This window comes from Enoplosus armatus, chromosome 22, assembly GCF_043641665.1.
Source record: "Enoplosus armatus isolate fEnoArm2 chromosome 22, fEnoArm2.hap1, whole genome shotgun sequence".
NCBI lineage: Eukaryota > Metazoa > Chordata > Actinopteri > Centrarchiformes > Enoplosidae > Enoplosus > Enoplosus armatus.
The window spans coordinates 10,189,448-10,212,692 of NC_092201.1; the positions used below are offsets into that span (position 1 = coordinate 10,189,448).

The following is a 23,245-nucleotide window of genomic DNA, read 5'->3' on the forward strand; positions in this document are numbered from 1 at the left end:
CTTGTAATGATAGAAAGAACTATTCAAACATTCTTAAAGTGATAGTTACAAAGTTGCCTTAGGGATGCTACAGAAGTCCTCAGCAGTGACATTTTTAATTTAATTTCACAAACTGACACTTTTTTACATAAAGCAGTAGTTCCTGAAATGCAGGCTACCTGATATTAAAGTGTTCAGTACTTAAGAATATGCAGTACTGTATGTGTCCGCTAGACAGTTGTGACAGATAGGAAGGCGTTATGTACTTTGGAGCCCTCTGGGACTCTAGCCCCATGGCTCATCAGCTCCTGGATGGTCATCCAGTTATCCAGGATCTTTTTGTTTCGTTTCTTCATCATCTTTTTGTGACTGAGCTCCAAGATATTGATCTCCTTCCTGGCCTCAGCTCCACTGCCTGGCCCTTCCTTTAGACACTCGAGGCGGCTCTTTTGCATGAACTCCCTCCTCTTCCTTTGCTCCCTGGCCCTCGCCAAGTGCTGCTTCCTCTCCTCTTTGCTCCAGTAGCGGCCCATCTTCATCTCACTCATAGCATCGTCATCTGTGGTCATGCCTCCACTCCTCTCCTCTCGGATCCTTAGCGCCCGCTCCCTTAGGATGCGGTCACGAGCAGGCCTCCGGGCCACGTAGCGTGTGCCGTCAGCACGAACCTTGACCTTCCACTCTAGACGGGGTTCCCCAGGGCGTCCGCTCCGGTGCACAGGATCTCGACAGACACTGAGCAGACTCAGCTGGCTCTGGGAATACTCCAGGGACGAGTGCTGTTGTAGCAGCTGCATGTAGCTCTGCAACACAGAGAACATTGTTAGCACAGAATCGTCTTCAGAGGTGCCTCACTCAAAGGCATATCTGCATTAGGTTGACACGTCTCTTCTTAATTATACCTACCTGAAGTTGTCTGGATCCTCCTTGGCCTTGATAGGGGGTTGTCTGATACAAAGAACCATAGGGAAGCCCCCTCCTGGAATCTCTGGTCCTCCCTTTCTTCTCACACCTCTCGTCGTCTGCAGGCAGGGCAGGGTCTGACTCAGACCTGGAGGGGTTGCTCTGGTCTGGGCTGCTGGAGATAACAGAACCTGGGTCTGCTGGCCTGCTATGACTGGGTGTACCCTGGGGCTTGGGGATAGGGATAGGACTGGAGGGTGCGGAGGAAGCCAGTCTGAGGTTTTTCTGGTTGGTGATGCTGATGTGTCTTTGCAGAGAATGATCAGGAGATCTCTCTATACCTAGTGGTGTCGACCGCGCACTCTCAGCCGTGTTGTAGGCACTGGAGCTATCCTTCTCTCGGATCTTATCACTGTCCGACCTCTCCGGGTATTCGTGGATGTCGGCCAACCTGCCGTGTCGCTTGGGGCTCCGTCCTGGTGAGCAGGACTCGGGTTGTGAGGGGTCCAGCTGGTGGGTCTGGCGGAGCTGATGCGCCTGCATGATGCTCTGGCACTCGAGCTCAATGCTGCGCAGTTCCTCATTTAGCATCCTCAACTCCTGCTCCACTCCATTCCCTCCTCCAACACCATCTACCCCATCTCCATCCCCTCCTCCTTGCTCAGTGAGACTACATTCTATACTGTGTCGAATGGAGTACACACCACACTCGCCTCCATTTCGGATTTGACACTTGAGCTCCAGGAGTTGCTGGAAGTGATTCTCTAAACCTAGGTTTCCACCTCCACCATTGCGAATACTGACTACCCCTTCATGGCCTTGTCCTTTGGACAATGTCCTTGGTCCCTGGGTGTCCTGTGGCACTACAGTCCCTCGTCTTGTGTGTGGATGCTCTGCCCGCCATCGGTCCCTCAGGCAATGGGCTGGGGTCCTCCTGTGGAGTCTAGCCAGCAGGGGTTGGTGCTCTGGACTGTCTGTGCTGTGTCCAAACCCACTGTCTTTGTCTTGATTGTTAGAGGAACAGGTAGCTGTGTCTGTTGTCATCTCTTCTTCAACTTGATGCTGGTGTATGAAGAAAGACAAACAACAGTTAGTCCTTCTCAATGGCAATTTCATTCACTTGCAAGAGCTTCATATATTTGTTGCAGTTCATGATTATGTACATTGAGAAGGGAGAATGATCAGCCAAGTATCCCTAGGAATTGTGTATGTACTGGAAAATTTGGCACCTTACTTATTTATGTCCAATACTAATGTTTAGCACAATGCAGGAAATAGTGTGCCACATACGTAGAGAGGCTGGTTCGTGGGCGCGCAGTCATATTTTCATGCTGGAGACCAGAGTTTACGTCCCATGATAGACCTACAGTTAATGCTTGCCCTTTCATTTACCATAACCATGATCTTGGTTGCCCAACCTTAACCATACCTTAACCATAGTTGCTATAGCCATGATCTTTCCCAAACCATACAGAAGTTGCCATGCACAGATATTGTAGAAAGCAAGAATTTTGTAAACGTTGGCATTGGATTTCAACATCGTCATTGCATTTAATCCACGGTTTTGTAGAATCCAATATAATAATAGATATAATAGAGTCCAATATCAACGTTCTCATCGGGCAAAAGGGTTGAAATGATGGTAAGGTTACATAAATCAAATCCTGTGCTCTCACTATCCTTCATCTTCTGCCACCTCCTTTTATTTAGTCTCTCCTTCTTCCTACCCTGTCACCTTTCCTCCCACTTTCACCCTTCTGCCTCTTTAATTTTTTTCCCCGCTGAGGGATTAATAAAGGATTATCTTATTGGACATTTTTGTCTCTTGTTTTGATGTATTTCTCTTCGCTTACACGCTCACCTCATCTCTCCTGTCAAAGTTATGTTCTTTGTGCTTTCTCCTCTCCTCCAGGATCTCCATCTTCAGCTCCTCCACAAGCTCTTGTTGCTCATCATCCAGCCATACCTCCTCCTCCAGCTGAAATCACAACATCTTGTCAGAAACCTGCTTCTCTTTGTGTGTGTAGAAACTCCAGACAATCACGCTGACAGTTCGAAAGAAAGGAAAAGGCACTTAGCAGGCAGCTCTTGTTATTTGACATGACATAGGTTGTCTAGGGCAGGGAGCCTGTGTAGGTGTGTTTACCTGGATTTCTGGTCTTGTCACCAGTAGTATGATGCTCCTTGCTTCTTCACTTGACAGCAAGGCAACGGCTTTCTCTCTGTCTTGCACTTCACAGCCATTTATCTGTACATCAAAGACAAGTATAGATAGTCATGTTAAGAAGAACGAACTTGTCAAAAGCCCCAACCACATCCATCATCCATTTAACTGACATGAATGAAAAGACGAGCGTAATACAACTAACCATTGTTCCCATTTTTGCAAGACACACCTTGAGAAATCACATGCCGACACCTTTTTATCTCTCTCTCTCTCACTCTTTCTGACCATTTTCCTTCCTCCATTTGTCTTTTTCACATGTTTCTTTCGCTGACCTCTCCATCTGTCTTTCCTCCTTTTCCTCCTTTCTTCCATCCCCACACAATCCCTAGGAAAGTCATGGGAAGGCTGCACGCTTGGTGACGGGAGTCAATTGCGAGCGTGCAGTCCGACTCCACGAAAGTCTGCCTCACCACACATCCAGACACACAATTAACTGTTCTTTGACAGGTGGCGTTCATCTTTTCCTCACTAGAGTAATGGGGTTGTCAGAAGAAGATAATAGGGCCAGGAGTACAGCAGGCCCTGCTCCCCACAATCATTCACATGACTGGGACACAGAAACACTACAGTGAGAGGATGGAGGTACCGTTTATGCAATAAATACGGAGGAGAGGAAATGTTGGTACACTGTTGTTCAGACTGGAAGCAAGTTGAGAAGTTGCTTACTGAGAGGACATACAGTTAAGTGCACATCAAAAGATTTTAGCATGTTTTTTTATCCATCATGCTTACATTTGCTTACGAATCTAATTCATATAAACTTAAATAAGACTCCTTTTGTCTGAATGTCCTTGCATGTATTTGAAAATAAATCAGAATTTCCGATTCATCTTTTTAGGGACAACACATTTTGGATGCATGCATAATGATTTCAAATTAACATAGTGACAAACACGCCATTGTTATCTGATTTTGCATTAAAAACTGACACTGTGTGTTTTCTAACTTGACAAATGGTCAAAAATGATAAATCCATTGTAAGTGTGTAGGTTAAGTGAAGTGCCTTGAGTACACTGCAATTAGAGACTTTTTTTACCCCACGGTATCAGAATGCTACGTCATGCCCACAATCTCATATTAAAGAATAAAATCATATTGGCGGCGTTTTCAATGAGCTCATCAACATTGAATCATCAAGTTGAGTGACAATAGGTAGATATATCGACATACACATGTGCGCAAGTGTTTATCATATGTACTTATATGCAAATACAGAAATTAATAACAAAACATACAAAGATAAGTATTGATAAAATATGGGCTGAATTACATAAATAAATATAAAACTCAAGTCCTTTGGTTGCTCTCAGTGGTTTAAATGTTTTAGTATTTTATGATGTTTTATTTTTATTTTTTTACATTTATTGTTGTTATTGTGCCATTTTAGTCAATTCTGGTTGTTTTTAAAACGTGCTATATAAATAAACTTGATTCGATTTGAAGACACAGAGATGATCACAGACATGGCTCACATAATAGGATCTCTATGTTGCCATTTTTATGTTATTTCCTAAGAAAAAAAACTGCAGAAGACTACAAGGGTGAGAGTTGTGTTCACATTGGGCTCTGTTGCAAAAAACAAGTAACAGACAACTTCTTGTTATGTCTTGACGAGGGACTGTTCGCTGTGGCTACACACACACCTGGTGCCACTCATTGTAATCAAGTCTGGAGTCAAGAGTGCAAACCTCTGTACTTTGTTAATCCTGTATTCCAGTGGGAAAACAATATGTACTAAAACTTTTGTATCTGTAGCAGACTGTATCCAAAGTAGAAAAACTGTTGTTTCAGAGAGTGTATGTAAGGTTGCAATGTTTTAGTTGCATGTGTTTAGAGAGAACTATCCACAGTTTCTGACCCCATAGGTGTTTTCGCATAATGAGACAGAGTAAGACTAAGACGAAGAGCAGTGCTAGAGATGATGTAGTGCCTGGTGTAACTGCAACTAGGGACTTTAATTTCCCTGGTAAAACGAGGTGATTAAATATACATATGCTTGCCCGGACTGAAGACACCAGCAGCTTTGGATATCCTCTAAAAAGACTGCCTTGCAAGCGGCTTGGAGGATCTAGGCATGCTTGTTCAACACAGAAAACTGAAACAGGAAATAGGGGGTTTATTTTGTAAATATGAGGCTGATAACATCCTACTCGTGATGTGAAAAATAAGGGTTAGACCCAGACATGTTAGGAGCCGTGTGAGTTCATAATATAACCTTTTGTGAATGTGCTTTCTCTGAGATGAAAATACGCACCTGTAGAATACGATCTCCTTCCTTGATGCGTCCATCTCTTGCTGCTATACTGTTTGGCTCCACCTGCACAAAAGAACATGAAAATCAGTGCTGGCAGCCAGTTATCGTGTGTCTCTGTATTCTCCAAAAAAAAAAAAATACCACTGATGTACCACTCTCTCATCTCTGCTGTCAGGAATAAAAGTCTGCTTTTCAGAAAGGGAAGATGCTTATTTTCTCACTGACAACCTCATATTTTTCATGTGACACAGGTGTGTTTTCACAGGTTGCTTCGCACGAGTTTAAAGCTGGAGAGTGACACTGACTGAGGTAACATGTGAGTCGATGACATTATACAGAAGAGCAGCAAGTTATAAATGAAGCGTGAGTGAAAGACCTGAAAGGCAGTTGAGAAAAAAACAAGTAGTGGCAAGTGTTTATGGCACAGACGTGATTCTATTTTCGTTGAATGAATCAACACCTCCCTTTTTTCAAAATGCACACCAGTGGTTATGCAACAACAACACAAGCCCCCAATAATCATTTCATAAACTTTGTTGTTCTTGCATTGAAGATCAAGAGAGGTAGCTACCAATGGAGAAAAAAAATACGGTTGCACCAATTCTATCCGTACATACATTTTTAATGAGGGATATTAGCATTTTTATACTTTTTATCAAACATACAAAAATAGATGCGTTCTGTCGGTGGGAGACTGCTTTCACAATCTGTTGAGGTTCAGCAGGTGCTCGTGTTGTTTGTGGTTTTGTTTTCGGATTCTTCGTCTGGTTCAAGAAGAACAGGTGAAAAACCAGAGAAGTAGCTGGTAGCGTTCACGGTTTTATATACAAGTCTTTTTATAAAGGCTGAAAGGAGCTAAATATACTGCAGGTCGTTGTGCTTCTGCCATTGATATCCTTACAGCATTCTAATCCTCACAGCACTTACTACAACACACTTACTTTTCACACCCTTTTCTGCTTTTTCTGTTCATAATTGGATTGAAGCTGCACCTGCAGTCAGGCAAAACATTTCCTTCTTTTTCTAATTCAGTTTGTAGTGCTTAAAGCCCTCCTAATTCCATGTAAAGTAATAATTTGTTTTCATTTTGTCTTATCAACCATTTTGCAAGAGGAAGTATGTTTTTTTCGGAACAGCAATTCATTTGAATTTTTAAAAGAATCTCTGTAATATGTCTGTCCCTCTTTGTTTTGTGTGTTTGGTATTCAGAGGGGGTACAGTAAATGGGAGAATGTGCCATTTTAACACACTGTGTGGGGGGAAGAGAAAGTTGTTACTCAGAGCTAATTAAAACCTTCAATTAAAACACATTAAAGGAGGAGGGATGAGAATGGCAGGACGGGAATCACATTTCAAACCTGACTTCCTCTTTGGCCATGCGTGGCTCATTTCAGAGTCGATATTTGACTGGCAAACACTTTGCTCCCCTTCCTCCCTAATTCAGCTTGACTTGCTCACTGCGACTGGATGTAAAGATGGGGATTCAAATGGGATTTCATGCCATCGATTGATAACTTCCTGCTCCAAAGGAAACTGATCATGGAACCATGGGTTTGATTTAACGAACATGCAGCCTTGTCTCAATCAGACCTCATGGGGGGGGGGCGCTTGTTTGTACTCCAGTGCACAGCATTATATTTTACAGTACAGTAAATATCTGTTGTATTGTAGGTAATCATGTTACCTATAAGTGTCAGTATAGCAGGACCAAATAACGGGAACATCTGTCTGTACCTGGCTGACATAGATGCCGGTGTCCTCCTCATCGTCTGTCCTGTAGCACAGCGTCAAGCCAAGCTTCTCCTGGCTGTTCTGCCTACACAGCTCCACCTCCTGTTACACACACAAACAAACAAACCAATAATGTTATAAACCAAACATCAAACATGTTTTCCCATGGTGCACCTGTTATGAGCCTACGTTTCCCCCCCCCCCCCAGTGGATTTGATGGATTCCAAAACCATATCAATTCAAATGTGGAGTTTATTCATCTGTTTTACAGAGCAGCTGAAATGATACCACACATGGGAGATGAGGTCCAACTTGATTTTGATGCTCCATTTTACCGTTACTAATCACTTTGGGAGCGTTTTGTTGTTCTGTAGTCATAAGCAGTGAAATTGCTTTAGGTAAAGAGGATCTATGTTAATTTTCTACTGACGTAAAATATCCAGGCAACCTCAAATGTCTACCTCTCTCTCTTTTACACACACAGACGCATTTGTAAGTATATACTTATGAGGACTGTTGAAAAGTGCATTCCCAATCCCATAACCTTAACCTTGACTATAACAACTACATGCCTAACCACCAACTGTTACCCTCATTGCCACTTGAGCAGAACACCAGTCAGGAATGAGGCTAGCCTGTTACTAGCTGGTATTCGGCTGAAAGTCTTGGAAATCAGATTATCCAACAAAAAGGTATCTAGTCGATTGTGCAACCCAAAACTGGTTTAGACCCCTGGAGTATTGGTCTACTTGTTCGTCTACACAGACTCACAGGCTGCTCTAACTTCACTCAGATTAAGACCTAAAGTTGCAGAAGTCACCACAGCAGAACTCAACCCAGCACAATGTAAAATACAATGATGTAGGGAGAAAACTCTTTTATAACCTGCAGTCCAACAGTGCACTGCAATGCAATATAAATAAACTATAGAAACACACACACACACACACAAACACATAAACATAGCCCCAGCATGTGTTCCCTACATCAATTAAATGAAAGCCTGTAAGTATCAAACTGAAGCCAGCATGTGGCAACATACAGGGCAGGTCTATAGAGATAGTATTTCACAGACTGGTCCCCTCCCACAGGAAATGCCTCTAAATTTAGCCAGACTCGCTACTGGCTCCTTTTGATCCCTGCTGTGTATAAAGGTAATCACATAAAGATAACTCCGGGGGTAATCTTTATTAACCCCACGCTGCCAAATTCATTTCAGCGCAGTGAAGTTGTGAAAGGAGGGGAGTGGGGTAAAAAGGGGATAAGGGTGGGGGGTGGGACAAGAAATAAGCCCCTGCCCCCTTTTTTTCTGTCAGGGGAAACCACGATAGCAGAGATTGAAGTAATTAATTTCTGTGGCATTTAACCCCCTGTGCAGACGGCCCTGACCTTCACAGGTTGGGCTGTGTGTTGACTACCCACACTCCTCACCAGTTTAGTACACTGGCTGATTCGTACAAACCCTGGCAATGAAGTAACAGCTGCATACAGGGAGATCAGACAGCACTAATGCCTTAATGTCAGTGCACATTAGGTGGTATGCTGGGTTTTACTGGATTACTGGAGTCAATTATCGGGGTGGGTAGCCCACAAGTGAATGATCTCCAGATGTGTGGAGCCGTGGGTGCTGAAACTGAGGAGAGGCCTGATTAGTGATGATTGGATTCAAATCTGTGCCACCGTGGGGTTTAAATTATGGCACAGCAGTGACGTCGAAACTAATTTCACGTGCATTGTGACAATTGATGGAATTTATCTTCTTAATTTACAGTATGTGGTTCCCCCATTTTAAACGGGAGAGATCACATTTACCACATGCTACCAATGTATATGAGAACTTAAGACATATGACAGAGCCACATAAAACATCTGTTCTAATATGCACTTAAGTGTTACTTCATGTTTCATTCAAAATAAATTACTGCCCATGCCTAATGTTCATTGGCTCATTGTTTCCACTTTGCAGATGATGACATCCTTTCAGCCGTCACTATTTTATAGCAACTGTCTTTATAGTGTAGTGAGGATAATTTCCCATTAATGCTGTGCTTTTTAGCTTCTTATGAGATTTTTTTTTAGCAAATGTATTATGTGCTTTAGTGCTGCTTGGTCTATGCAAACCAACTTGGTAGTACATTATGGGAGCATAGCCACTGACCACCTCAACACAAACCATTCAGTGTTGGCAGGGTGGTAGCTTTTTAAAGTGTGACAAAATCATCAGGGTTGTCTTGGAAAACCTGCATTACAAATTAGTGGTGTGGATTTTAAAAGATGTAAGCATTTATCAGGCAGGGAGTGTCTAAGAAAAAATGGTATCTAGTTGCATCATGGTAATTATAGGATCCACTGTTTTTGGTGCTTAGGTCATACTAGAGAGTAAATGCCTGGATATCTTGGGCTGTGCTGCGTTGATTTTGACCATTCTTTATTTAATCTCCCAACATCATGGAAATGCAACACTAAATCACAGGAGTACCCCTCTTTCACTTTTGAGTTTGTCACTGCTTGATCTATTAAAAGTGATCACACGTCTTTCTGCTTTATTTTACTTTATTTTATACTTCACTGTACTATCACTGACAAAGCTCAATAGACTCTTTATTCTTGCACCATCCCTTGCAGACCAATATTTCTTTGTTTCTGAAGATTAAAAAAAAAAAACCCATAACCCTAACCCTTCGATGTTTGGCACCTATAATTTAGACATGTTTATTTTGACTAATTTGACAAACAGCTAACTGGCTGCTTTCTGGCAGACTGCTGCCACTTCATTGACTGTACTGTGTAACCTGGTAACCAAACAGAGCATTCATTAAAATCTGCCATTATTCAACATTACTCTGTCTGGGAAGTAGATATTAATATCCAAAAAGGGCTTGAGAACTGTCGAGAACATCATTAACTCAGATATTCACAACAGCATTTTTAGTAACTCTGTGAATGTTTTACCCTAACAATCAAAGCTTCCATATATAAAACTGCTAGCTCTGAAACTAATTTTCTGCATCTAATGTCTGCTACTTGGCAATATTATAGTTTGGTGGATTTGGCAGAAATAGCAGGAGTATTATGACAGCAGGAGTACCCATGTGGACAATCAGCTGGAAGTGAAGCTAAACCTGTCAGAAGTAATGTTCCTGGGAATGGCAGCCCTATTCTGTTTCATCCGAGAGGAAAGCCATTCATGTTTCAGTTAGATACACATGAATGGACAGAGGTAAGTGAGGACGGCTGATATGGTGTGTGTACGTCTGGCAGGTAGGGGGAAGTTGACTGTGTGTGTGTGTGTGTTCATGCTGTAAAGCCAACCTTGTTCGAATACTACTGCTATTACCACACACAAGCTCTCCACCCCCCACTCCCACCCCTGACACACACTGGAGACTCTGTCATCCAGACGACGCTGTGAGGTAAGGCCACAGCTGGCAGCAGAGGAATCCTAATGACCCACAATGCAGTTCACTGAACCAGGAAGCACCTATTAAACCCGGGGGGACCATTGACAGTTGCAAACGTCACCCATTACTGTCACCTAGCATGACCTCTAGGTCCACTGTCTGAGTGGCATGATGCATCTGTTACAGTGGAGACACTTGTGGGTACAGACCATTGACTGTATGGCACACACACAACACAGAATGCACCCTTCTGATCACAAGATTTTAGAAGTACACCTTCAACTGCAGAAACATCTCAACATCTATTGGATGGATTGCCATGACATTTGGTCCATACATTCATGGTCCCCAGAGAATGACTCATACTGACGTTGGTGATCCCCTGACTTTTCCACTAGTCCTATCATCAGGCCAAACATTTAATTTGTTCCATATTTTGGTTGATACCTGGAAAACTAATCGACATCATCTTCAGTTGTACTTTGTGTTTAGTGCTTATTAGTGTTTGCATGCTAAAGCAAGATGGTGAACAGGGTTCACATTACCTGCTAAACATCAACATGTCAGCATTGCCATTATGAGCATGTTAGCATGCTCACTTTAGCATTTAGCTACAGCCTCAAAGAACCACTAGCATGGCTGTACATAAAAGATCATATAACAAACATTAATCCATACATTAATAATATGTAATTGTACATTTTAGCACAGCAACGTATACTCATAAATGTTTTTTTAATGCACGTTGTATCGTAAAGAAGTACAAATTGTGCCATTCCAAGCTAGCAATGTGTGAATGAATCACATTCACAATCCTCTGAGAAATCCTCTTATTTAGAACTGAGGGTTAGTTGGATTAGTGATATACAGTATTTCGAGTCCTGTCTATCAAAAACTAGAATGAAGTCTAACAACTTAGTACAGAAAATAACCGCATTGATGAATCAGTGCAAGGTCGTAACATTCTGTAACATTACTCAGCCAAACCGGGAAACTACTTTTTAACAATTATTTTGTTGGTTGCAGATTGAAAAACCACATAACATACTCAGAATTTCTGTTCAGGTTGAAATGGTTGTCTGAAAAGGGACACAAACATTTCTGAAGGACAGTGCATGATGAAAGGGGAACTAACGGCCTGTGAATGAAACACACTGGTAATTCAACAGGGAGGACTTTCAGAGACGGATTTTCTTTTGGTACAATTATATGAAGAATGGCCTTCCATCTCAAACCCAGGGACTTTGCGATGCTACACAGAACAATCTAATGAGTAGATGAAGCTTTCACAAGGGACAGCCAATCTTCTTGCATTATTGTAGAAGACAATTTTTCTTGTATTGTCGTGGGACATTGGGAGCATCATACGTCAGGGCTAGCCTTGGATTTTCTCCTGGGATTGTGTATTACTGACACAACAGTGGTCTCATATCCGACTGCATCAGTGGAAAAAATTAAGCCTATTCAATGTAGTTACAATAGCATAGAAATCTGAAGCCACAAATAGCTTCATAAATGAGCCTTTTTTATAGCACAAGTATAGTGCTGTGCACATCCTGGGGCTTCATATGAGTTTGGTACAACATTAACACCATTTGATTCTTCATTGGAAAACTAAATACTCTCCTACAAGTCTGTTGAAGACATTCTTTCTATCACTCATCAAATAATGGTAAAATAAGGGTTCATCCTCTGAGGAGCGTTAATGTGATTAGGAAATTCCATGGCAATTTGCCGATTATGTTTTGATATTTCTTTTTTTCTTAATTATCTTGTGGGCATTTTATGCCTGGATTGGATAGCCAACAGTAGAGAGATGAAAGGGTGCAACAAAGGATGCACAGCGGGAACACCGTGGCTCGTGGTCAGTGTCCAAATCTCTTGGCCACCAGGGGGGGAGGCCGCAGATTTTGATATTTCTACTATAAGAGCACAAATATTGAGCTGATGGTGGGAGGAAAGGTTTGGGAGTCACCAATTATATTAGTATTCATCCTCTGTGGACCATGAACATTCACACCAAATTTCATGCCAATCTCGTTGTGGACGGATCGACAGACAGATGAAAGGGGCAAAAACATGTTGTACTGTCCCAGTACAGTGTGAGGACTTTAAAATACACTCATACTGCAGAAAGATGCAAAACTGTACCTCATACTCATACTCTTCAGTCCTCTCCACCTCTGCTGGGGTATTGGACAGGTACTCGGGACATTCATAAAACTCATGTTCCATAGTGTGGATGGAATGACAACTAGAGACAAAAAAGAGAAGAAGAGACAGTTATGTTAAAGGTCATTAATGTATGTTCCCATATGCATGTGTCTTCCTGTATGTTAGCTCTAATTTGAAATAAGCTGATAATGTATTGAATGGTAGTGTGAGAATGATGTTTTACCATACCAATTAAATTAGTAAGTGGTCTGTGCATCATGTGAAATGGCTTCTTTGAGAAAATTGAACAAAAAGTACCTCAAAGTTATGTTATTTAGTATGTGTTACATTTCTTAGCAGTTATGTCATTCTGCAACAAAACTCTGAACAAGCTATGCAGACATCAACCATTCGCCCCATGAAAGCCATGACCTCTGTAAATTGTCACCACGATAACTACCTCCCCATAATAATTGACCAAGACTGGCAGATTTGTAGTTTTATAGGACAAATTGATTTCATCTGCTGCCCAGCAAAGCTCCATAAATAGCCACAGAACGGACGTAGCACCAGAATACCTGCTCTATCAGACCATTGGCTTTTAATCGCCCGGCGAAAAGCTCCCAATAAAGAAAATGGATGTAGCACACAGAAGCAATTATTGCCTGCGGGTTTGGCTCTGCATAATGATATCACCGGAACAAAGTACTTAGCGATGCTGGGGGTTTCCACACTATTGTACAACTGCTTAATAACTACCATGAAATGAAAGAGAACAACGGAGAAGCCTCAGGAGAGCGCCAGGTTCATTTGGGTGACGATTTCCTGGTTCCAGTTAACAAAAAACAGGGTAATCATTTTAAACCTGCCCATGTCATCTCAGTGTGTATCATTAACGTCCAGCCACCAGTAACATTCAACCTCTTGCATTGGCTACAACTGCACAGTAAGTGTTTGCCCTTACCTGTCAGACAAAAGGAAGGGACAGATGTCCGGAACAGGGGGAGTAGCAGGCCGAAGCTTCGCCAGGGCCATGATGTGCTCGAAGGTGATGTCCGTTTGTGTGCAAACATCCACCACGCACACATCCTGTGGGGTGCTGCTGTGGTTATGTGCAACAGCAGCCGTGGCTCTGGTGGGGGTCCGCCGGAGGACCTGAACAACAATGGGGTCTCGCCTGATGGCCTCCACCACGGCCTCCTCATGGTCGACCTTGGAGAAGTCTCGCGCATTCACCTGTGGAAAGAAGAGGAGACCAAATCACTTGGACGCCCTTTGTCCTCCTTTATGTTGCATGTTATGGTGAAAAGATGCAAATCATATTCTGACCCAATGTCTGAATTCCCTTGTCAGTGACAATAATGACAATATAAACTGTCTCTGAAAAGAGGAGACTAGTCAGGAGGAAGTGAAAGGACACCTTATTAAAGATCCTAGTGCTTTAACCCTCATTTATCCAAGGACAATCTGGCAGACATGCATGCTCTTTTCAGCAACAACCTGTTTCACATTCACACCTGGAAGCCTTGCAGTACTTTTACACGTCTCCACAGTTAGATACGGAAAAGCTTCCAGAAAAGCAACTACAAGTTAAGTGCATTTATAAAGGGCACTTTGACAGTAAGTCTTCATGGAGGGAGGACATTACATATTCTGCCTTTTTTTTTTTTTTTTACCTACACAGTACATTTTCCCAGAAGGTTCAGACAATTTAACTGCTGACCAGCTATTCACAAATGCACTTCTCTAACCTTTAGGCTGCTGCCAAACTTACACAGACTGTATAATGTACTAGATTGCAGCATTTACTGAAGGAGAAAAACTCTTTAATGAGCTCATTTTATCTCATTCTATTGTGCACCAATGTTCTTCAAATCAATCCAACTCAAATGCATAATTTACATCCCATTCCTACCATTAAGCCCATTAGACGTAGAATAATAAAAAAAAAATACTGATTTAAGCAAAGGAGCAGCAAAGTGGGGAGGAGCAGTGGGGGTAGACCTTGCTTCATTGGGAACAGTTTTAGCAAGGAGCACCTACTTAATTTAAAAAGGTTGTGCCACAGGGGAATCAGTGGAGGGGAGATGTCATACTGACAGCTGTCAGTGTGGGAACACACACACCTATGCATTTACTCTCTGACACTAAGTTTAACCCAATTAGTTTAACCCCTGTATGCCAAGTTCATTTTCAGCCTGTCACATCCTGAAATTGATCGTTCGCATTGATTTTGGATGTCTGAGAGTGTCAGCGTGCTTGTCAAGGCTTTAGAATGCGGAAGCAAACGCCTAATGTCAGCATCATTATTAGGAGAACAACTTCGATCTACATTCTGAAATATTTCTTATAGCCTGGTGGAAGGGCTTAGTAGCAGCAAACTGGACATCATATTTGTGGCAGTATGGTTTTCTTTTTGTGATGTTGGTACAGGCCTCTTAGACCTTGCCTGGGGCATGTAAACAAATATAGTGTTATGTTGGACCCACACGACACATTTTTTGACATTTTTTTTTGACAAGTGTAATGTAATGTAATGTATAATGAGTTATAAAAGTGTTGCAGCAGTTTTAAGTGCCCATCAGGCCACATCCTACCACCATCTGCCACTATGATGGCAACTTATGGCTGCATTATTAACTTCATTTTATCGTCCTGTTTGAACCTATGTGCATCTCAGAAAAAAGCACAGAGAAAGTTCCACAACATTTTGGAGTTGTAATGAGGTCCAGATGGACACATTAATCTCCAATCAGAGGGAATGCTCTGGAAGGCAGGAAGTGATTGTGCGGGTACACCAGCTAGTGTGTTTACCTGCTGTTGTTACCTCTATTCAATCTGCCAGTTGATGAGCTAACTGGGGGCTGATTAATAGCCAGCAGATGCAACAAAGACTGGGGATAATGGCGCAGAACACGTAGGTTTTATGTGCGGGTGTATGTGTTTGTATGCATCACATCATTTTGTAGATCATATACACTGAATTTACAAAGCATTAGGGATAATTAAACCACAAATGAGGAGATAAAGAGGAGCAGACAAGTTAGGGAAGGGTTTTAGAGCTTTGAGACAATTGAGATGTGGATTGGACAATAAGGTTCACAATCAAGAAGATTCACATACGCTTTAAATGATTATATATTGACTATATATTTCTTAGTTGTATTAGTCATTCTATTTTCTATTTTTTATCACACATAGTCTGCATTAAACTTTTAGTGACATATCCATAATAATATTCCATACTTTTCATTGAAATATCCTCATTTTCTGTTCTGTTATTTTTCTTTGTGGTTTCCTGTTACTGTTCACTCTTGGACTGTTTCCGCATAGGCATTGTACAGTAGTTTAATTTAGTCATCGCATGGGATCTTCCTTTCTATCTGTATGTGCGTGTGAGTGGGCAGGCGTGCATGGGAGCTATACATGCAAGTGCGGTATCGGCACTGAGACGTGTAGGTGTGCGGATTCCATCAATATCAAACAGTAATTCCATTTTGATTACAAGTTCCCTTTCTCATTACTCAACTGCGCTCCTGTGACCAAGCTGACAGAGAGACAATATCAAGTCATTACATCATCTGATACAACCCACGAAAGCTCCACGAGAACACTAAAAATAGTCTGAGTTCACAGCAGTCCACACGGACGACTGTAATGAACCTACAGTCTAGCGCAGCCTTCATATACCTCTCAAGTTAAAGGTTACTATTGCCAATAAAAAATGGCTCCCAGTAGCCCTAAATCACAGCCCCTTGTCTTTCCATACACTCTTCCAAAAGGTCAAGGTTCAAAGTGGTCTGCTACAGTTCGGGAGGACAGGATGTACTGTACCTTATGTGTGTGTGTGTGTGTGTGTGTGTGTGTGTTTCTACTTTGTGTGTTCAGTGAGTGCAGTGTGTCATCATCGATCTACAGCCTTTACTGAAAATGTCATTTGCTATCGGCCCACTTTGTATTCTTGTTATTACTCCTTGAGATACTTAGGCTATTGTATGTTTTTTGTCTTTTCTATCTATCTAAACTGGCCTACAACAGCGGAGAGCAGTACTAAAGATACAGTAAAGTTGGGAAAAGGGGTTAGAAAGCTAAAGTTTTGGGTAGTTAGATAAATACCTAAATTTCATGAATAGAAAAGAAATATTTCATATAAAAAATGTAATGGGCAGTCTCAGGGGCACAGGGTAAATCAATGAATCCATATAAATGTATGATTAAGGTAGAAGAAGCAAGATGGGAGTTACTGCTAACGTTTCTCTGCTAACTTAAACTACCCAGTTACCTCGTAGCAGGACGAGCCAGCTGTAGTTAATGTTTATCTTGATCATGTGTTGCATTTAGCTACTGCCTAATTTATGTGGTATAACCAACTGAAGTACTAACTTACAGGTGGTGGACAGCCTTAATTCACAGCACTGTCTTGTGCTCTGAAAAGTCCAGTGGATTGTTTGAACAAGCTTTGATATTTCGATTCCTGACGTAACTCTAGACAGACTTTTAAGGTCACGTTTCAGCTACCAAAATATAACATTTTGCTGCCTGTGATGCACCAATTACACACATCATTGGATATTATATATATTATTATATTATATTATATTATATATAAACAGGAGCGATAAGAAAAACCCACAAGAGTTTGTTGTTGTGTGTGCATTTGTGTGTGGGTGTACATGTGAATGGGTGTGTTTGCTGCCCAGAGATAAGAGTGTGATGGAAACCACTCAACCTCACAGCTAAATCTGACAGATATGGTGTCATTGTGAGCAAATTCAAGCAGACACATGCAACACACACACACACGTTTAAACATTACATCAGCTCCCGACAGACTTAAAACAGCTCCACAATGCGGTTGTTTGCATTAACCATGTGTGACTGAATAATGCCAGTATCTCAGACTGAATGGGCTTACAATGGACCACGAAACAATAGGCTGCCGAGGAGAGACCCCCCTGCCCATTCAACACCGACCTCGTCTGCCCCAGAGGAGACACAGTGCTCAACACCAGCAGAAAGCTTTCTTCCATAAGTCCCCCAGATCATGATTTTAGTGAACTTGATCTCAATACAAGTGAGATTGTTTTTAAATTCATGGAAATTGACATATTGTGATGAGTGAGGAAGCGCAGGTGGCGTGCTCCAATAATCTGCCAAATCTCATTTCTCTTCCTCCTCTAGCTGCATTGAGACGATTCAGGAGGCTGCTCTCATGTGGCGAGGGCTCACTGTCATAAATGTCTCATTTCAATAATAAAAGCCTCTGACATGCAATATCACCTAGTGCAGCAGAGGCAAAGACGATGATGGTTTCATAAATTTGAGTGGCATGCCGTGCAACTGGTGGGCCATGCTCAGTCAACTGAATCACATTGACCCTTGCCTTGTGTGGGGTGAGAATACCATGATGCTATTGATGCATGCGTGACAAGCACCCAGGGCGAGCGAGCAAAAGGAGGGGGTTGAAATAAACCTTTTTTTCCATTCTTTGTTTTCCATTCTTTGTTTTCAAACTGTGTCTTTCCAAAAAAAAATTTTATACTGTCAGCTTTACATTACATCATAGCTCTAAACTTTTTGCAAATGGTCTCGTAAGGATTTAGATGTAAATTGAGGTTAGCAAGATGCTTCAGTTAGGTACACCCAGTAATCCAGGGGGCTAATTTCTGTGTTTACTGTTGGTTGGACTCAAGTTTTGAAATGATTTATCAAAAATTGAGGTTTATTTGGAAAGCTTTAGGAGGTTAGCACTACCTGCTCTTATATATTATTTTGCTGGAGTTTGCGTTTCCCTGACTTTCCTCAACAAAGGTAGCGAGTACAACGTTCCAAACAGTATATCAGTGAAGTTTTATTTCCTTATGACTTTCAAATTGTAAGTGCTCTGAAGTTGGAAAGTGAAAAAAACAACAACTCCAACATTAACTCTGTCTTACTGTACAATTACAGCACCTGCCATTTCAAAGGAGAGAGAGAATCCCATGGCTTTGTGTAAGATGTGGCTGAAGTGCATAATTCACTACAATTATAGCCAATTTTGGGCTGGGTATGATGTCTATCCGGAGTAAATGACTGCTGTTATGCTGTAATCTGATTCATTTTAGCCTATATTCAGACAGCATATGAGTCCTATTTTAGCAGCATCCCACTCATTCAGTGCTGTTTTACTTTGCTGGAGCAGCTGGGGATGAGCTGAAGGGCACCTTTTCTTGCTTGCAGACACCGTGGTAGCAGTTTGGGAGAGCGTGCATTGTTGCAGGATTAAAACCACAAATGTTTCAGTCATACGGGCACTTTCAATGACATTTATGCAACTGCTCCACTTCAGAAAGAGACACTGGAGAGAAAGGGCCGAGGCTGATTTCGTCTTCTGTCATTATATCAATTTGATGCTGACTGCCTTGACTCTCTTTAAGAATTACCTTTATGGCTGAATCTCTGTCTAGTTCATGGCAACCTAAGCATTTATCTCCCCCTTGTACCTAGGAAGGAGGACAGACCAATTGCAAGGAGAGATCATCAGTACCTGCATCTGCATCTGAATCAAAATGCAGACCTTTGGACCTCTCTTAACTGTGCCATTTTCTCCAGATTTTAAAAGATTCACTTCAGGAATAGAAAGAACCCTGACTCGACTTTAAAAGTGCATGAGGAGTTGGTGAGATTTCACCTCCGTTTTGCATATTTAGCCAAGGCTTGTTCGTCTTTCCCAATCAGCAACTGTTCACTTTGCATTGTAATGCTCTGCTGTTTTACATTTCTGTATCGCACCAATTAATCAAAGTGACAAGGTATTTAATGAGAGGCAATTAGAGTGTTAACCAAAATGCAAATCAGATGGAGAGAGTGTGGAAGGGGGTGCAAGAGATGTGTGTGTTTGTGTTGGTGGTGGTAGTGGCGGCGGCTTCAGGTGTACGTATGTGTGTGTTTATATGTGTGTGTGTGTGTGTGTGTGATAAACTACGGTAACGGGTTCAAGGAGATTAGGACCTTTATTCACGGAATAGAGTTCAGCTCTTCCTGCCTGTGTTTATGTGCTCGTCTGCACCCGTGATTGCATCTATGTCCATGCCCGCAACTGTGCGTACAAGTTGTAATGAGTGTCCTTCACAGTTTTTCACACACATGGGCTCCTGCACAACAGGCGAAAACAACCAATAAGTTCTGCATGGCGGAAGATGCATGACAACATGAAACATGGATTAAATAGCTGCTGTCGGGACGGATGTTAAGTAGCCCGCTCAGGTTAATCCTTTCTACATCACACAGTATCTGTGTGCAGTAGATTAGACTGTGTTTTCTCATGGAATCAGCCCTCACAGTGCTGGCTCGCTTTAGCTTTTAGATCTTAGCTTCAGAGGGGGCGTTAAAAGTTAAAAAAGTGTATGAACTTTTAGTAAAAGAGTTGCATGCTTCAAATGTTTTTTTTTTATAGTCTCACAGCAACTGCAGAGACCAGTGATTCCTACATGTCCTTGTTCAATAATATCTGCTAAAAGTAAGAGGCTGGTGTACTGTTCTTCAACTGGTTATCCTGCATCCAAGCCCCTCATCATGAAGCATCTGCACCGCTGAAGTGTCCTTGAACAAGATCGACTTTTCTGCTCTGCAGCTGATCATACGCATCTCTGTGGAGGGCTAAAGCAAAAGATTATTTCCTCCATTTCCCAGAATCACTTCAGGCAATCTTCATGATAGCCAGAACATAAAGTGTCTCTAAAGCAGTTTGTCTTTCTTATCATAAGCGAGAAAACTACATATCCATCACCTATGTACGCTTTTGAATGTAATGATTAGAATAATGAAAAACTAATTTTAGGCATCCCAATAATGTAGTCATTATCAGTAAAAGTGAATGGTAAACTGGTTGTCTAGATACAGATGAAGATGAAGTTGACTACTAATAAGATATTTGTCAATATTACAATTAAGTGCTGATGGAATGGGAGCACTTTCCCACCCTATTTTTCATCCATTTCTTTTAGTTCTAATTTCTTTAGTGTCATCGAAAGCACAATTGGTATGATATTAATTTTATTAGTATTACTTAAGCATTTTGTAGCCTGGCTTGGTGGAGAATTTTTTTTGTCTTTTGTTTTCTCCTTTCCATGTGCACAACAAGGTGAGTTAAGGTGGACACCATTGCTTAAAATGTGTTCTTTTGTCTTTTATGGCAGCATGTGTATATGTCTAAATTTTCTATAAAATGACTCGTGGATGTTTGATCTAATGTTAGTACTTTCATGTGTTTTTTTCTTTGTCTTGCTATCAAGCTGTTTCTCTCCCTTTTTGTCTGTCATTGTCACTGTAAGTCAGCCCATTTCATTTGGATTCAGTGGGTAAAAAGGCTCTACATTGCCAAAGCAGACAGTACATCGCATTCTGTTTCTACCTATGTGTTTTCTGTGTGTGTCTCCAGGGTTTTCTCCTCTCTCGCTCTTCACATGTCTATCTTTCCCCACCCCAGCGTGACAACACCAGCGGTGGAAGCGCACACGCAGACATCAGAGACTGTTGACTTGTGACTGTCATTCCAAGCAGCCATTTCTGATGTAAGTGGGGGGAAATCAAAGGTTATCATCTGTCAGTGAACGCATTAAGAACCATCTCATTTCCTGCTCTTTGTACCACTTCCATATGCAAGGCGGGCTTCCTTTCAATTAGGATTCATGAATACAGATACTTCCCACTGGTAAAACCTTGGAATGAAACATGATTTGTCTTGTATTCTGCTTTTTATAAGACAACCACAGCAGCATATGTGCTACTAATACTTTCAAGGGAAAAACAACCTCCTACTGTATCATCACTGGGATGATAGAAAGCATTTGAACTCCAATTAAAACATTCTTTCCTCTAATTTGTACCCCAGTATACTATTAGATAAAATGACTAAAAACCCAATGGCAAAAGTCAAGAGGTTTTCTTGGCACTGCCTAGTTTGATGCACAATCTTAGTCAACACCTACTGTAGCCTGGCAGTTTCCTTCATTTTCTCTCATAAAATGACTAATGCCTTCTGCCCGGTGGGCTCATACATCATGGCAGGGCCAATGTGTCTGTGTTTAACTAATAGGCTTTGTGTCCTCAAGCAGCCACGAATGGCACGGGTTATGACAAACTGCATCAACAAGACATTCATTACCCTCAACATCCTAGCAACCAAATCACAATTACCGCGATCCACGAGTGAGCATCCAGCCCCGCTGCCACACTCTTATTCCTTGCACACCATGTCGCCAATGCATAAATTAGCCTTCTTTTGTCACATTGGGGGGTTGGCGGGTTGAGAATTAGCGCCATTTGTTTTGCTCGTGATGAGACGGGGTGCACTGATGGCAGATGACTTCACAAAACTTCTTTACTGACAAATCAATAGAAGTCACTTTCATTTTCACTCTGCGTGCGTCTGTTCATATGAATGTGTTTGTGTGTCTGGGGATTAACCAAATGTGTTTGTGTGTACATCGTATGCATGTATGCTTGTATATATGTGTGTGTTCATCCATGCAGATAGTTGTCTTGACTGACTAATGTACTTGGCCTGCGCTATACCAGGACTCTATTGTTGCACTGTGTCCTCCCCACAGTCATTAGATCGCCATTAATCTCTCATCTGCCATTAAAACAACAGCCAGTGAGCCGGGCTGAACAATACAGTGGCCCTTCCTCCAGCCCCTCGACACACACTTGCAATGAGTTTGAATTAGGCTCTCGGGGGTCACCGATTAGACCCACATAATTCATCCAGACGGCTGAGTTCACAAAGAGGTTATGTGTTACTCCTCTATATGGGAAATTGGAACATCATACATTCTCCATCCAAGCATGTCATCTATTCTTGCACTCTATTACATAAAGAATAGCATAAAGAACAAGACTGGTGGTATACAATATTTTTCTTATTGTCAACAAATACCATTAAAAGATGAAAACCAACAATGAATAGATCCTACCAACAAGTGTAGTAGACCTCCATTGTCTAAAAAGAAGTGTCAAAAACACACCAACGAGCCACTAAGTGACATATTCTTTCATTATCAAGAACCTGGCACTGTAGTTCATTTTGAGTCAATCCCACAAACACCATTCTGCTTCCATAAATATCCACCAGTGCACCAAATATGCATGAATCCTCTGCTGAAAATAGTCCCCAATTAATGCACTACTGCACACACTTTTCTCCTTTTCTCCTGTTTGAGTGACATTTGCTAAAAACTGCAGTGGCCAGCTGTCTTAGGAAATTATTAGGCCTTTCAGACAAATTAAACTTTATATCTGTGACCAATTTTTAAAGATTTAGGAACCATTGGGCATGGGGTTGCCACAGCCAGGGTGGAGAAAGTACTGGGAGATGGATTTTTGGTCTTTTCACATCTGTTAATGTTGACTTTTAGATGTGGCAATGTCTCTTTCAAGATCCCATTCAGTTTCTGCTGCCCCTGTTTCCATTGTTCTGGGTCTAAGCAACCGCAGTGCTGTGGGGTGAACCACACAGACACACTAGCAGGGGTTTAACAGTGTCATGAAAGTGGCACCACATGCAGACACCAGTGAAGAGACAGAGAGATAGGTTGACTGAGACTGACTGAACAC

General features: G+C 41.8%; 1 protein-coding gene across 1 annotated transcript in view; it reads right to left on the reverse strand.

Annotated features, from left to right (window-relative positions):
- Positions 1-209: 209 nt before the first annotated feature.
- Positions 210-23,245, reverse strand: part of pdzrn4 (PDZ domain containing ring finger 4) — a 32,548-nt gene continuing 9,512 nt past the window's right edge. The window contains exons 2-9 of the mRNA XM_070928981.1: positions 13,614-13,885; positions 12,647-12,749; positions 7,098-7,196; positions 5,364-5,426; positions 3,029-3,130; positions 2,744-2,860; positions 886-1,944; positions 210-782 (exon numbers count right to left, since the gene is read on the reverse strand). Of these exons, the coding sequence (XP_070785082.1) occupies positions 210-782; positions 886-1,944; positions 2,744-2,860; positions 3,029-3,130; positions 5,364-5,426; positions 7,098-7,196; positions 12,647-12,749; positions 13,614-13,885 (2,388 nt within the window). The remainder of the gene's footprint in view (positions 783-885; positions 1,945-2,743; positions 2,861-3,028; positions 3,131-5,363; positions 5,427-7,097; positions 7,197-12,646; positions 12,750-13,613; positions 13,886-23,245) is intronic.